General features: G+C 47.6%; 1 protein-coding gene across 2 annotated transcripts; it reads left to right on the top strand.

Moving 5' to 3' along the window:
• The first annotated feature begins 3,299 nt into the window (after window positions 1–3,299).
• On the top strand, window positions 3,300–14,182 carry smyd4 (SET and MYND domain containing 4). 2 transcript variants are annotated; one of them, XM_029699468.1, is made up of 10 exons: window positions 3,300–3,638; window positions 4,398–4,542; window positions 6,379–6,468; window positions 7,092–8,220; window positions 9,942–10,235; window positions 12,459–12,610; window positions 12,818–12,962; window positions 13,214–13,330; window positions 13,498–13,621; window positions 13,815–14,182. In XM_029699468.1, the coding sequence occupies exons 1-10, from the start codon at window positions 3,505–3,507 to the stop codon at window positions 13,942–13,944; spliced, it is 2,460 nt and encodes an 819-aa protein (XP_029555328.1). In that variant the 5' UTR covers window positions 3,300–3,504; the 3' UTR covers window positions 13,945–14,182. The 2 variants fall into 2 exon arrangements, with proteins under 2 accessions (XP_029555328.1, XP_029555327.1); XM_029699467.1 differs by having other exon boundaries at window positions 3,301–3,638; window positions 12,815–12,962.
• Window positions 14,183–15,078: the final 896 nt, after the last annotated feature.

Raw genomic sequence — 15,078 nt, 5'->3', positions numbered from 1 at the left:
GCATGTGACGAATACAATTGGATTTGATTTCATCAATAGCGGAGCATTGAGGAAATAGCCTGGAGGAAAGAACTACAGACCTGCCATTTCATAATCTGGTTAGTTATTGTTCTTTGCACTTTGACAGGTGAATATTTAGCCTATAGCGCTTATATCTAGCTAATACTGTATTTATCTAATGAATGTCCTAATATCTAGCTAATACTGTATTTAGCTAATGAATGTCCTAATATCTAGCTAATGAATGTCCTAATATTTAGCCTATAGCGCTAATATCTAGATAATGAATGTCCTAATATTTAGCCTATAGCGCTAATATCTAGATAATGAATGTCCTAATATTTAGCCTATAGCGCTAATATCTAGATAATGAATGTCCTAATATCTAGCTAATACTGTATTTATCTAATGAATGTCCTAATATTGTCATGTCCTGACCAGTAAAGGGGTTATTTGTTATTGTAGTTTGGTCAGGACGTGGTAGGGGGTGTTTGTTTAGAGTGGTTCGGGGTTTGTTGGGCTATGTTCTTATGTAAAAGGGGTGTTTGTTTTATGTGTTTCGGGGTTTGTGGATATTGTTCTATGTTAGTATATTTCTATGTTCGTTCTAGTCTTTCTATTTCTATGTTTAGTTAATGGGGTTGACCTTCAATTGGAAGCAGCTGCTCCTCGTTGCTTCTAATTGAAGGTCCTATTTAAGAGGTGTGTGTTTTCTATGGGATTTTGTGGGTAGTTGTTCCTTGTTTAGTGTTTGTGCACCTGACAGGACTGTTTTGTTCTTTTTTTTTGTATATTTATTTGTTTCTCCTTCTTCAAAATAAAAAGAAGATGAATATACATATTCTTGCTGCGTTTTGGTCAAATCCATACGACAAATATCTAGCTAATTCTGTATTTATCTAATGAAAGTCCTAATATCTAGCTAATACTGTATTTAGCTTCTTACTTCCGCTTCACATCACTAGCCTCTCTTCAAGCTGTTCCCGTTCGCAACAGGCTATAGCCTCTCCGCAATAGGCCATTCATCAAGCCTCTCCGCAATAGGCCATTCATCAAGCCTCTCCGCAATAGGCCATTCATCAAGCCTCTCCGCAATATTACTCAAATCCTCTCCCAAATAGGCCATTCTCATAAAAATCCCTGGAAAAGCTATAGGCTACAAAAGCAATAGGACATTCATTTTGATAATTGTTTTTAATACTATGCCTGATGGCCTATTAGGGGGGGAAATAATCAGTCTTGCTCTTGCTAATTGCTGAATGTGAAACAGGTCTACAGCATAGAGAATTCATGTCGGGGAAATGAAGACCCAACTGAACACAGTGAAAAAGAAAATCCAAAGGAATTTACAACCATTAGAAGATATTTTTTAGCAATGAGCCAATGAGTTTAGACCTAAAAGATGAGCGGGCTAAACAGTGTTTGTTGTTCAATTGATACATTTAAATAATAGTTAATATAGTATTTTTAATTAGGTCTAAATGTACATTGAAGTATTATTTGCAGTTGTCACTATGACAATGAACACACCCTGAAATCACTGAATGGTCTGAACCAGTATCTGTGTGTTAGAGACCTCATGAATGGTCTGAACCAGTATCTGTGTGTAATAGACCTCATGAATGGTCTGAACCAGTATCTGTGTGTAATAGACCTCATGAATGGTTTGAACCAGTATCTGTGTGTAATAGACTTCATGAATGGTCTGAACCAGTATCTATGTGCTAGAGACCTCATGAATGGTCTGAACCAGTATCTGTGTGTAATAGACCTCATGAATGGTCTGAACCAGTATCTGTGTGCTAGAGACCTCATGAATGGTCTGAACCAGTATCTGTGTGTATAGACCTCATGAATGGTCTGAACCAGTATCTGTGTGTTAGAGACCTCATGAATGGTCTGAACCAGTATCTGTGTGTAATAGACCTCATGAATGGTCTGAACCAGTATCTGTGTGTAATAGACCTCATGAATGGTTTGAACCAGTATCTGTGTGTAATAGACTTCATGAATGGTCTGAACCAGTATCTATGTGCTAGAGACCTCATGAATGGTCTGAACCAGTATCTGTGTGTAATAGACCTCATGAATGGTCTGAACCAGTATCTGTGTGCTAGAGACCTCATGAATGGTCTGAACCAGTATCTGTGTGTATAGACCTCATGAATGGTCTGAACCAGTATCTGTGTGTACTAGAGACCTCATGAATGGTCTGAACCAGTATCTGTGTGCTAGAGACCTCATGACTGGTCTGAACCAGTATCTGTGTGTTGGAGACCTCATGAATGGTCTGAACCAGTATCTGTGTGTACTAGAGACCTCATGAATGGTCTGAACCAGTATCTGTGTGCTAGAGACCTCATGAATGGTCTGAACCAGTATCTGTGTGTTGGAGACCTCATGAATGGTCTGAACCAGTATCTGTGTGTATAGACCTCTTGAATGGTCTGAACCAGTATCTGTGTGTAATAGACCTCATGAATGGTCTGAACCAGTGTCTGTGTGTAATAGACCTCATGAATGGTCTGAACCAGTATCTGTGTGTAATAGACCTCATGACTGGTCTGAACCAGTATCTGTGTGTAATAGACCTCATGAATGGTCTGAACCAGTATTTGTGTGTTAGAGACCTCAGAATATGAAATTGCGCTTGAGGCAATGTAATGCGTAGTTAGTTCGAACATGTCGACCATATCTTTAGTGTTCAACATTAAGTCTCCCTCTATGTCAATGAGTAGAGTGGGCAGCAGCTACATACAATTTTTTAATAATAATAACACAGATGCAAAGAAATCTCTGTATCAATAGCAAGGGCAAGTCGGTAGCCAATCCGTTAAACATATAACCAAATAACTCAACAATAAGTCTCAGTACCTCCTAAAATTGCATGAAATGGGAGGATAGGATCAGATAAACAGAACGCATCTTTGAAACAGAAACAATATACTACAATTTGTGATAGGCCTATTGTGTTCAAATAAACGGATGACTTTTATTTTGAAGCTTTTTGCGCGATTTGCGCGACCATAGACGTTCATATTTGGAGTCTTCAGTAGTTACCACAGCCACAAAGTCATAATGCCTGCCTATTTCTAAAAATGTATCTTCTTAAAATGTGATTTTAAAACTAACCCTACCCTTATCCACACTGCTAACCTTATGACTAATCCTAAACTTAAATGAAGACCAAAAAGTTAATTTCTGTTTTATGAGATTTCATAACTTTGTGGTTGTGATAACTAGTGGAAACCGATTCGGGATCCGTTAACGTCGCTGATTTCAGGAAACCGGCCTTTCAATGTCGGTGACGTCGTCACATCGCGACTTCCGGATTCTCGTTGACTGCAGTAAAAGAGAAACTGCGCGCTGATTTTGAGCCTCAACTACTAATTTACATTGAGATGTAGCAGTCTGTATAACCCAAAATGGATACGCAGTTTGTGAAAATACCACCGAAGCGCACATGAAGTTTCTCTCCAACTACAGTAAAGTTAGTTTCACAGAATGGACCTGCCTTGTGTCGCGTGGCAAAAGCATGTTGAACAGAAGTGGAGCCGACTCACTCCTGATGAGAAGAAATGCTTCTCGTCCCTGTTGGACATAGATGAGGTCTTTGATTTTGGCCTGTCTCAAATAATGTGAGTGTCCTATACATGCACGTCTCTCTAGCATACAGCAAAATAACGCTCTAGGCGGCATTCTACTTTCTTCCAGGTCATGGCTCGAAGGAATCCGGTTTTTGTTTCGTGTGGATCATTTTCTCAGCAGGTTAGCAAAAATTAAGGAGCAGGTTAGGGGAATTTACACAGCTGGTTAGGATAATTAATGTAGCAGGTTAGGAGAATTAACGCAGCAGTTTAGGAGGATTAACACAGGCAGCAGGTTAGGATAATTATTTTAGGCAGCAGGTTAGGATAATTAATTTAGGCAGCAGGTTAGGAGAATTAATTTAGGCAACAGGTTAGGAGAATTAATTTAGGCAGCAGGTTAGGGGAATTAATTTAGGCAGCAGGTTATGAGAATTAATTTAGGCAGCAGGTTAGGAGAATTAGGTTAAAGTTAGGAAAGTGTTTACTATATGGTTTGTTAGATCCCTTCTAGCTATGACTCTTCTCCCTAAGTGTTCAGCCATTAACTTTGCCCAGGACTATCACAAGTGAACCACAATCCTGTCGCTGTGTTTTAGCTTTTAGAAACGTCAATACTCATCCTCACAATATGGCTTTTGAAACATATGGCCCTTTTTAATCGGTGACAAAGAATCCTTAAAAAAAAAAGTACACTTACTGTAGCAGCACAGGAGGCTGCTGAGGGGAGGACGGCTTATAATAATGGCTGGAATGGTGTCAAACACATGGAAACCATGAGGTCAACGTCTTTCATTTACTGTCTTTCAGCCAAGAGGATGTAGACTTTCTGTCGGGCATTTCTAAGGACTATCCCGTCCAGAAGGACCTTGAGCGAGCTGCCAGATGTCGGAAGGAGGGCAACTCCAGGTTTAAAGCCAGGGACTACACTGCTGCTGTCCTGCACTACTCACAGGTAGTGTGTGTGTGTGTGTGTGTGTGTGTGTTCTCATCAACACGCTCTCTTTCTTTCGCTGGACCGTTTTCCATGGCACATGGTTTATGAATTGAAACGTGCGTCGAATACAGCGGGTGTAGACCTTACAGTGAAATGTTGACTTACAAGCCCTGAAGCAACAATGCAGCTTTAAGGGGGAAATAAGGGTTGAGTACAAAATAAGAAATAAAAGAAACAAATAATTAAAGAGCAGCAGTAAAATAACAATGTGGAGGCTATATACAGGGGGTACCGGGACAGAGTCAGTGTGGAGGCTATATACAGGGGGTACCGGTACAGAGTCAATGTGGAGGCTATATACAGGGGTTACCGGTACAGAGTCAATGTGGAGGCTATATACAGGGTGTTACCGGTACAGAGTCAATGTGGAGGCTATATACAGGGGGGGTACCGGTACAGAGTCAATGTGGAGGCTATATACAGGGGGTACCAGTACAGAGTCAATGTGGAGGCTATATACAGGGGGTACCGGGACAGAGTCAATGTGGAGGCTATATACAGGGGGTACCGGTACAGAGTCAATGTGCGGGGGCACCGGTTAGTCGAGGTAATTGAGGTAATATGTACATGTAGGTAGAGTTATTAAAGTGACTATGCATAGATAATAACAGAGAGTAGCAGTGGTGTAAAAAGGGGGGCGGCAAATAGTCTGCAAATAGTCTGGGTATCACTACCGTTCAAAAGTTTGAGGTCACTTAGAAATGTCCTTGTTTTTGACACCAGTCTCAACGTCAACAGTGAAGAGGCGACTCTGGGATGTTGGCCTTCTAGACAGAGTTGCAAAGGAAAAACCATATCTCAGACTGGCCAATAAAAAGAAAAGATTAAGATGGACAAAAGAACACAGACACTGGACAGAGGAACTCTGCCTAGAAGGCCAGCATCCCGGATACACCTCTTCACTGTTGAAGTTGAGACTGGTGTTTTGCGGGTACTATTTAATGAAGCTGCCAGTTGAGGACTTGTGAAGTCTCTGCTTCTCAAACTAGACACTCTAATGTACTTGTCCTCTTGCTCAGTTGTGCACTGGGGCCTCCCACTCCTCTTTTTATTCTGGTTAGAGCCAGTTTGTGCTGTTCTGTGAAAGGAGTAGTACACAGTGTTGTATGAGATCTTCAGTTTCTTGGCAATTTCTTGCATGGAATAGCCTTCATTGCTCAGATCAAGAATAGACTGATGAGTTTCAGAAGAAAGTTCTTTGTTTCTGGCCATTTTGAGCCTGTAATCGAACCCACAAATGCTGATTCTCCAGATACCCAACTAGTCTAAAGAAGGCCAGTTTTATTGCATCTTTAATCAGGACAACAGTTTTCAGCTGTGCTAACATAATTGTAAAAGGGTTTTCTAATGATCAATTAGCCTTTTAAAATGATAAACTTGGATTAGCTAACACAACGTGCCATTGGAACACAGGAGTGATGGTTGCTGATAATGGGCCTCTGTATGCCTATGTAGATATTCCATTAAAAAATCAGCCCTTTCCAGCTACAATAGTCATTTACAACATTAACAATGTCTACAGTGTATTTCTGATCAATTTGATGTTATTTTAATGGACAAAAAATGTGCTTTTCTTTTCTCTTTTTATATATATATATATATATTTTATTTATTTACCCCAAAATATATAGGGGATTGGAAATGATGCAGACAATTACATTGATGGAAGCTACAATCTATCTGCAATATTAAAGCTGATCTACCCCCTTTAAAAAAACAAAATAAAAAATGCTCTCTCTCCCTGTGTCTCTCCCTGTGTCTCTCTCCTCCCTGTCTCCCCCCTCTCTCCTGCAGGGTGTGTGTCTTGCGTCTCTGAGCTCAGAGCAGCTGTCTCTGTGCTATGCCAACCGTTCTGCTGCACTATTCCACCTCCATCGCTACAGGGTGAGTGGAACATGGTGAACATGAGAACTTCTCAGTCGTTTATGTCTGTCGTCCAGTCTTCTCAGTCGTTTACGTCTGTCGTCCAGTCTTCTCAGTCGTTTACGTCTGTCGTCCAGTCTTCTCAGTCGTTTACGTCTGTCGTCCAGTCTTCTCAGTCGTTTACGTCTGTCGTCCAGTCTTCTCAGTAGTTTATGTCTGTCGTCCAGTCATTTTTACATTTACATTTTAGTCATTTAGCAGACGCTCTTATCCAGAGCGACTTACAGTAGTGAATGCAAACATTTCATACATTTTTTTCCCCTTTTTTTTTCATACAGTCTTCTCAGTCGTTTATGTCTGCCGTCCAGTCTTCTCTGTAGTTTACGTCTGCCGTCCAGTCTTCTCAGTAGTTTATGTCTTAGGTCCAGTCTTCTCTGTAGTTTACGTCTGCCGTCCAGTCTTCTCGGTAGTTTATATAATCTTCAGGATTTCACTGCTTACCTTTCCATTTCACATATTGTTTTTTGAGGTGCGCGTGTGTGTGTGCGCGTGCCCTCGCTCTTGCGTGTGAATGTGTAAATATGTGTGTTCCATCTTTGTATTGTTTGACTTCAGAGCTTCTCCAATGTATTTCTTCTCCTCAGGAGTGCCTCGAGGACATCGACAGAGCCCTGAACCATGGCTACCCAAGTCACCTGAAGCACAAACTACAGGACAGACGGGCACAGTGCCTCAACCACTTCCCCAACGGGACAGAGGGGCTAAACACCGCCAAGCAGGGGGCAGGGCACCATGCAGAGGGTGTGTGTAGCAGGACCAACTCAACAAAGCCCAACCCAAAGTCCCCAAACTCCCAGCAGCAGAATGGGAGTGCTCCTGTGTCGTGTCTCTCTCCTGGTTTGTCCGTGTGCTTCAGCCCTGAAAAAGGGCGACACCTGGTGGCCACCAAGGGAATCGCGGCCGGAGAGGTGATATTGGAGGACAGGGCTTACAGCTGTGTGCTTATACCAGGGATGGGGGGAGGGAGAAGAGAGGAGACGGAGGAAGCAGGAAGAGTGTTCGGGACTGAGGTGAGGCACTGTCATCAGTGTTTGGGGGAGACGGTGAGCCCTGTGCCATGTGAGGGGTGCAGCTACGCTCGCTACTGCTCAGAGGGTTGTCGTAGGGGCGCGTGGGAGTGGCATCATCGCTGGGAGTGTCCAATCGGAGCCGAGCTGAGTACTGCGGGAGTGATGTCACAGCTGGCGCTGAGGGTGGCATTAAAGGCGGGGGTGAAGGAGGTACTGAAGGCACGGGAACCAATCAGAGACGCGGATAATGATTCTAAACTAATCAGAGAGAAGATTAGCTCCAAGAATTCCAGTTCTAAGCCAATCACAGAAAATATGCGTCCAAAGAAGAAGAATTCTGGGTCCAGTGACGTCACCTCAACTGAGCCGGAGGTCAACGACCCCTCTGCTTACTACCATGGTGATTCCTACCTGAGCGTCTACCACCTGCTGCCTCACCTGAATGGCCACGCCCCCAGCCTGCGCTTCTTGTGCTCTGTCACCATAGCAACGCTCTACCTGCGGCTGCGCCAGGCGGGACCTCCACCTGTGTCCTGGGAGAGAGGAGGAGCCTCTGAAAGCAGGAAGTGCAGCAACCAGTCGCAGGCCCCCGAGGAGGGAGAGGCCTGGGCTCCGGAGCTAAGCCTGCTGGGAAGTGTAGCTCTGAGGCACATGCTGCAGCTGAGATGTAATGCCCAGGCAGTGAGCCTGCTCAGAGACACAGGTGAGTGTGTTAGATCAGTCAGAGAGGAAGAGGTGAACTGAGAGGGCTGACTCCACCCCAACATCTGTCCTCAAGAATAAAGTGTGAAGCTGACCAACTGGAGATATTATTTTTGTATGGAGGTCAATGAGAGGGTGTTGAATTTCGTCAACATAGAATTGAATTGCTAATTTGCTAAGTGAGGCTAACACCTTACCCAAACCGGGTGCTCTATCTTGCTCAAATTTATTTTGTCCCCCCCCCCCCCTCACACACACCAAACGCGATCACGACACACAGGTTAAAATATCAAAACAAAACTCTGAACCAATTCTATTAATTAATTTGGGTACAGGTCGAAAACCATTAAACATTTATGGCAATTTAGCTAGCTAGCTTGCAATTGCTAGCTTTTTTTGCTGTTGCTAGCTAATTTGTCCTGGGATATAAACATTGTTATTTTACCTGAAATGCACAAGGTCCTCTACTCCGACAATTAATCCACACATAAAACGGTCAACCGAATCGTTTCTAGTCATCTCTCCTCCTTCCAGGCTTTTTCTTCTTTGGAATTTATATGGCGATTGGCATCTCATAGTTACCTTGACGACCGACCGAACTCAGTTCATCTTTCAGTCACTCATGTGGGTATAACCAATGAGGAGATGGCACGTGGGTACCTGCTCCAATAAACCAATGAGGAGATGGGAGAGGCAGGACTTGCTCACTGTCACAAATAGAACTGACTTCTATTTTAGCGCTTGGCAACGCAGACGCTCGTTGGCGCGCGCGAGCAAGTGTGGGTGCAATAATTGAATAACACGTATGTTTACATTTATTTTGCAACGCTGGCGCCCGCAAGGTGACCGGTGTAGTCAGCATGTTATGTGATCTAATAGAAGTTTCGTAATGTATAGGTTGTTACGTATATACTAATGGAAGTAGAGCCCGGCGGCGTCCCCGCGCCAACTTTGAGAAAAACATGTTTATATCTGAGTTGTGCTGCTGTTCATTTTTTTACATTTGACATTTTAGTCATTTAGCAGACGCTCTTATCCAGAGCGACTTACAGTAGTGAATGCAAACATTTCATTTCATGCATTTTTTTTTCTTCATTTTGCTTTTTTTTTTGTACTGGCCCCCTGGAATCGAACCCACAACCCTGGCGTTGCACACACCATGCTGGCGTTGCAAACACCATGCTCTACCAACTGAGCCTCAGGGAAAGCCACAGGGAAACCCACATGCACATCTGCCGTCTCATTGGCTAGAATGTTCCCGCCTGCCTTCTGCCTTTTGTCTGGACATTCTATTTCCATTGTTAGAGCAGACAGTATCTTGGCTTTGGTTTTACTCCATGTGTAACTCTGTGTTGTTGTATGTTGTCGAACTGCTTTGCTTTATCTTGGCCAGGTCGCAGTTGTAAATGAGAACTTGTTCTGCCTACCTGGTTAAATAAAGGTGAAATAAATAAAATAAATAAAAAAATCGTGTCAATATAATGGAAAGTCTTTGGATCAGATTAAAGTCTTTATCGTACTTAGTTTGTGTTCAACATGGGCCCCTATTCTCTATATAGAACACTGTTTATTATTGCAAAGGCCCATGGGACTCAACGTAAGTGCGTTTTATGTAGGGATTAGGCTGCCATTTTGGAGGTAGACATACTCCGTAAACACAAAGAAAGAACATTTCCTGTCTGACCTTAGAATGACCTTTTTGACCTTCCCATGACCTTACAGGTGATTTTACTGCGGTGCAGTCCACCCAGGAAGTGCGCATTGCCACGGCAATATTCCCCACACTGAGTATCCTAAACCACTCCTGTTGTCCCAACACAAGCCTCAACTTCAGGACCTCTCACCTGGTCTCATCTCAAACAGACCAAGGCTCTGCTGATGAACTGGTTTCCACCGAGCCTGTTGCTACTGGTCCTGAGGCCTGTTCTGCTCCTGTCTCCGTATCAGCTGGAGTAGCTGTCTCTATCAGAGCATCCAGAGACATCTGTCCTGGACAGGAAGTCCTCCACTGTTACGGTGAAGAAGAGACCCTCGTCTGTCTGTCTGTCTCCCTCCTATCTGTCGGTCTCTGTCTGTCCCTCTCTCTCATCTGTACGTCTCTCTTCTGTCTGTCTGACAAGTCTTTCATCGTCAGTTTCTTTTCCTCTGTGTTTCCTGATTCAGTTTCTGAAACTCCTTTTTCAATGTTTATACTCCTAGACATGATACACCTTGTGGTTATTTTACTCTATCTTCCCCAACCATCACTTCCCTCCTCCCCCTCTCCCCCCCATCTCCCTCTCACCATCACTTCCCTCCTCCCCCTCTCCCCCCATCTCCCTCTCACCATCACTTCCCTCCTCCCCCTCTCCCCCCATCTCCCTCTCACCATCACTTCCCTACACACCTCTCCCCCCCATCTCCCTCTCACCATCACTTCCCTCCTCCCCCTCTCCCCCCCCCATCTCCCTCTCACCATCACTTCCCTCCTCCCCCTCCCCCCCATCTCCCTCTCACCATCACTTCCCTCCTCCCCCCCCCCCCCCCATCTCCCTCTCACCATCACTTCCCTCCTCCCCCTCTCCCCCCCCATCTCCCTCTCACCATCACTTCCCTCCTCCCCCTCTCCCCCCCATCTCTCCCTCTCACCATCACTTCCCTACACACCTCTCCCCCCCATCTCCCTCTCACCATCACTTCCCTCCTCCCCCTCTCCCCCCCCATCTCCCTCTCACCATCACTTCCCTCCTCCCCCTCCCCCCATCTCCCTCTCACCATCACTTCCCTCCTCCCCCTCCCCCCCCCCATCTCCCTCTCACCATCACTTCCCTCCTCCCCCTCCCCCCCCCCATCTCCCTCTCACCATCACTTCCCTCCTCCCCCTCCCCCCCCCCATCTCCCTCTCACCATCACTTCCCTCCTCCCCCTCTCCCCCCATCTCCCTCTCACCATCACTTCCCTCCTCCCCCTCCCCCCCCATCTCCCTCTCACCATCACTTCCCTCCTCCCCCCCCCCCCCCCCCATCTCCCTCTCACCATCACTTCCCTCCTCCCCCTCCCCCCCCCCCATCTCCCTCTCACCATCACTTCCCTCCTCCCCCTCTCCCCCCATCTCCCTCTCACCATCACTTCCCTCCTCCCCCTCTCCCCCCCATCTCCCTCTCACCATCACTTCCCTCCTCCCCCTCCCCCCCCCATCTCCCTCTCACCATCACTTCCCTCCTCCCCCTCTCCCCCCATCTCCCTCTCACCATCACTTCCCTCCTCCCCCTCTCCCCCCCATCTCCCTCTCACCATCACTTCCCTACACACCTCTCCCCCCCATCTCCCTCTCACCATCACTTCCCTCCTCCCCCTCCCCCCCCCCATCTCCCTCTCACCATCACTTCCCTCCTCCCCCTCCCCCCCATCTCCCTCTCACCATCACTTCCCTCCTCCCCCTCCCCCCCCCCATCTCCCTCTCACCATCACTTCCCTCCTCCCCCTCCCCCCCCATCTCCCTCTCACCATCACTTCCCTCCTCCCCCTCTCCCCCATCTCCCTCTCACCATCACTTCCCTCCTCCCCCTCCCCCCCCATCTCCCTCTCACCATCACTTCCCTCCTCCCCCTCCCCCCCCCATCTCCCTCTCACCATCACTTCCCTCCTCCCCCTCCCCCCCCCCCATCTCCCTCTCACCATCACTTCCCTCCTCCCCCTCTCCCCCCATCTCCCTCTCACCATCACTTCCCTCCTCCCCCTCCCCCCATCTCCCTCTCACCATCACTTCCCTCCTCCCCCTCCCCCCCCCATCTCCCTCTCACCATCACTTCCCTCCTCCCCCTCTCCCCCCCATCTCCCTCTCACCATCACTTCCCTCCTCCCCCTCTCCCCCCCATCTCCCTCTCACCATCACTTCCCTCCTCCCCCTCTCCCCCCCATCTCCCTCTCACCATCACTTCCCTCCTCCCCCTCTCCCCCCATCTCCCTCTCACCATCACTTCCCTCCTCCCCCTCTCCCCCCCATCTCCCTCTCACCATCACTTCCCTCCTCCCCCTCTCCCCCCCCATCTCCCTCTCACCATCACTTCCCTCCTCCCCCTCTCCCCCCCATCTCCCTCTCACCATCACTTCCCTCCTCCCCCTCTCCCCCCCCATCTCCCTCTCACCATCACTTCCCTCCTCCCCCTCTCCCCCCCATCTCCCTCTCACCATCACTTCCCTCCTCCCCCTCTCCCCCCCATCTCCCTCTCACCATCACTCCCCTCCTCCCCCTCTCAGGTCCTCACAGCAGCAGGATGGTGTTGTGTGAGCGTCGGCGCCTCCTACAGGAGCAGTACCACTTCCTGTGTATCTGTCAGGCCTGCGGTCTGGAGCAGGGGGATGGGCCAGACGCACATCTGCATTGTGGGAAGTGCAAGGGGCCTGTAAAGGTGGGCGTTTCTCATCTTTATTTACATTTCTCTTCTCTTCTTCTTCTCAGTAAATTGTTTCTATTTTGTCAAAACGTTTCAACTGCCCACTTCTGTTTTACTTAGACTAGTAATTCATCCCCAAAATCTAGTCAGAGTAGATGGTGCTAAACTATCCCATTCATCATCAATCAACCAACGTGTGTGTGTGTGTGTGTTTCTCAGCAGTGCAGCGTGGACGGTGCAGGGTGGTGCGTGTGTGTGCGGTCGTCTTGTGGTCATCGTGTGTCACGCTCCGAACTGGACCTCAGACTGCAGGAGGTCAGGGTTCAGCTGGAGCAGGCAGTGGACCTCCTGGAGACAGACAGACCAGGTGTGTGTGTACCTGCTTATGATATGGAATATGACTGGCTGGGGTTAGAGATGTTGGTCATGTCATTTTCCTTGTGAAAATGTGTTATGTTTTGACATGAGATCAATGTTGTTTATGTGAGAAACAAGGTGGGAAAAGTCTTACTGGCCCTCCTAACCTAACCTCTCTCTCTCTTCCTTCTATCACTGCCTTCCCTCACCGTCTCTGTCCCTCCCTCCCTCCTTCTCCCTCCTCCTCCTCGCTCGCTCTAGACCAGTCTGTCAGGTTGTTACAGAGAGCAGTGTCTCAGGCTGGTGTCTTCCTAAAAGAGACTCATTCTCTACAGGGACAACTGGCTGATGCCATGGCCAGAGCATATTCCACTATGGGTGAGGAGGACAGTGGTGTGTGTGTGTGTGCGCACACGAGCGTGCATGTCTCTCTGTTTCTCTTTGTGTGTGTGTGTGTGTGTGTGTGTGTGTGTGTGTGTGTGTGCACCTGCCCTCTCGTCATTCTTGTAGTGACTGTGTCTCTGTGTCTCTGTGTCTCTGTGTAGGTGAGTGGCGAGGGGCAGCGTCCCAGTTGGAGCATAGTGTTTTAGCCATCCGTTCCCAGTATGGAGAGGACAGTATTGAACTGGGACGTCAGCTCTTTAAACTGGCACAGCTACACTTCAATGGGTGAGAACAACTCCCACTGAAGGGCTGAGGCAGGAGAGAGCCAATCATATACAGCTATATGTTTCTGGCTCTGCCTCACCATCTCTCTTCTCCCCCCCCCCCCCACCGTCTCTCTCTGCCTTTTTCCCCACTCTTTCCACCTCACCCTCTCCATCCCCACTCTAACCTCTTTCTCTACCTCCCTCTCTCTCAGGGGTTTCCCAGGTCCAGCTCTCTCTGTGATCTCCAGGGCCAGAAGACTCCTGTCCCTCCACTGTGGACCCCACTGCCCTGAGGTACAGGAACTTCAGGCCATGGAGGACTGTCTACAGGGGGTGATGTAAGGCAGGCAGGCAGGCCATGGAGGACTGTCTACAGGGGGTGATGTAAGATAGACAGACAGGCCATGGAGGACTGGCTACAGGGGGTGATGTAAGACAGGCAGGCCATGGAGGACTGTCTACAGGGGGTGATGTAAGGCAGACAGGCAGGCAGGCAGGCCATGGAGGACTGTCTACAGGGGGTGATGTAAGGCAGGCAGACAGGCAGTCCATGGAGGACTGTCTACAGGGGGTGATGTAAGACAGACAGACAGACAGACAGACAGACAGACAGACAGACAGACAGACAGACAGACAGACAGACAGACAGACAGACAGACAGACAGACAGACAGACAGACAGACAGAGCTATGTGAGGGGGAGAGAGAGAGAAGCAGTGTTGTAGTACTCGAGACCGGTCTCTTTGAGTGTCTGTCTTGTCTCTGTGTAGGATACATTTGTCCTCTGTCTTGACTCGGTCTCAGACAGTGAGGAGTCTTCATTTCTTCCTGAGACCAGCCAAGACCAGCGGAGTAAAAAACAGCTTCCATTCAATAAGTGCATAAAACCGTTTCGCCAGGCCAAATATATCCACTCCTTTCTTGAAACATTTAATACCTGAACAGCCCTTTTAAATCTGTTATAGACACGGTGGTGAACATGTTGAACCTGGGCCTTCAGGGTGGGACAGCATTTCTGTTATAGACACGGTGGTGAACATGTTGAACCTGGGCCTTCAGGGTGGGACAGCATTTCTGTTATAGACACGGTGGTGAACATGTTGAACCTGGGCCTTCAGGGTGTGACAGCATTTCTGTTATAGACACGGTGGTGAACATGTTGAACCTGGGCCTTCAGGGTGGGACAGCATTTCTGTTATAGACACGGTGGTGAACATGTTGAACCTGGGCCTTCAGGGTGTGACAGCATTTCTGTTATAGACACGGTGGTGAACATGTTGAACCTGGGCCTTCAGGGTGTGACAGCATTTCTGTTATAGACACGGTGGTGAACATGTTGAACCTGGGCCTTCAGGGTGGGACAGCATTTCTGTTATAGACACGGTGGTGAACATGTTGAACCTGGGCCTTCAGGGTGTGACAGCATTTCTGTTATAGACACGGTGGTGAACATGTTGAACCTGGGCCTTCAGGGTGT

The sequence above is a fragment of the Salmo trutta genome, chromosome 19 (genome assembly GCF_901001165.1).
Source record: "Salmo trutta chromosome 19, fSalTru1.1, whole genome shotgun sequence".
NCBI classification, from domain to species: domain Eukaryota; kingdom Metazoa; phylum Chordata; class Actinopteri; order Salmoniformes; family Salmonidae; genus Salmo; species Salmo trutta.
This window is presented reverse-complemented; position numbering and strand designations above follow the sequence as displayed.

Coding starts and splice junctions, on each gene's coding strand:
- smyd4 (XM_029699467.1), top strand. CDS start 3,505: ATGGACCTGCCTTGTGTCGCGTGGCAAAAGCATGTTGAACAGAAGTGG. Junction 6,469..7,091: donor TCCACCTCCATCGCTACAGG/GTGAGTGGAACA, acceptor TCTTCTCCTCAG/GAGTGCCTCGAGGACATCGA. Junction 10,236..12,458: donor GGAAGTCCTCCACTGTTACG/GTGAAGAAGAGA, acceptor TCCCCCTCTCAG/GTCCTCACAGCAGCAGGATG.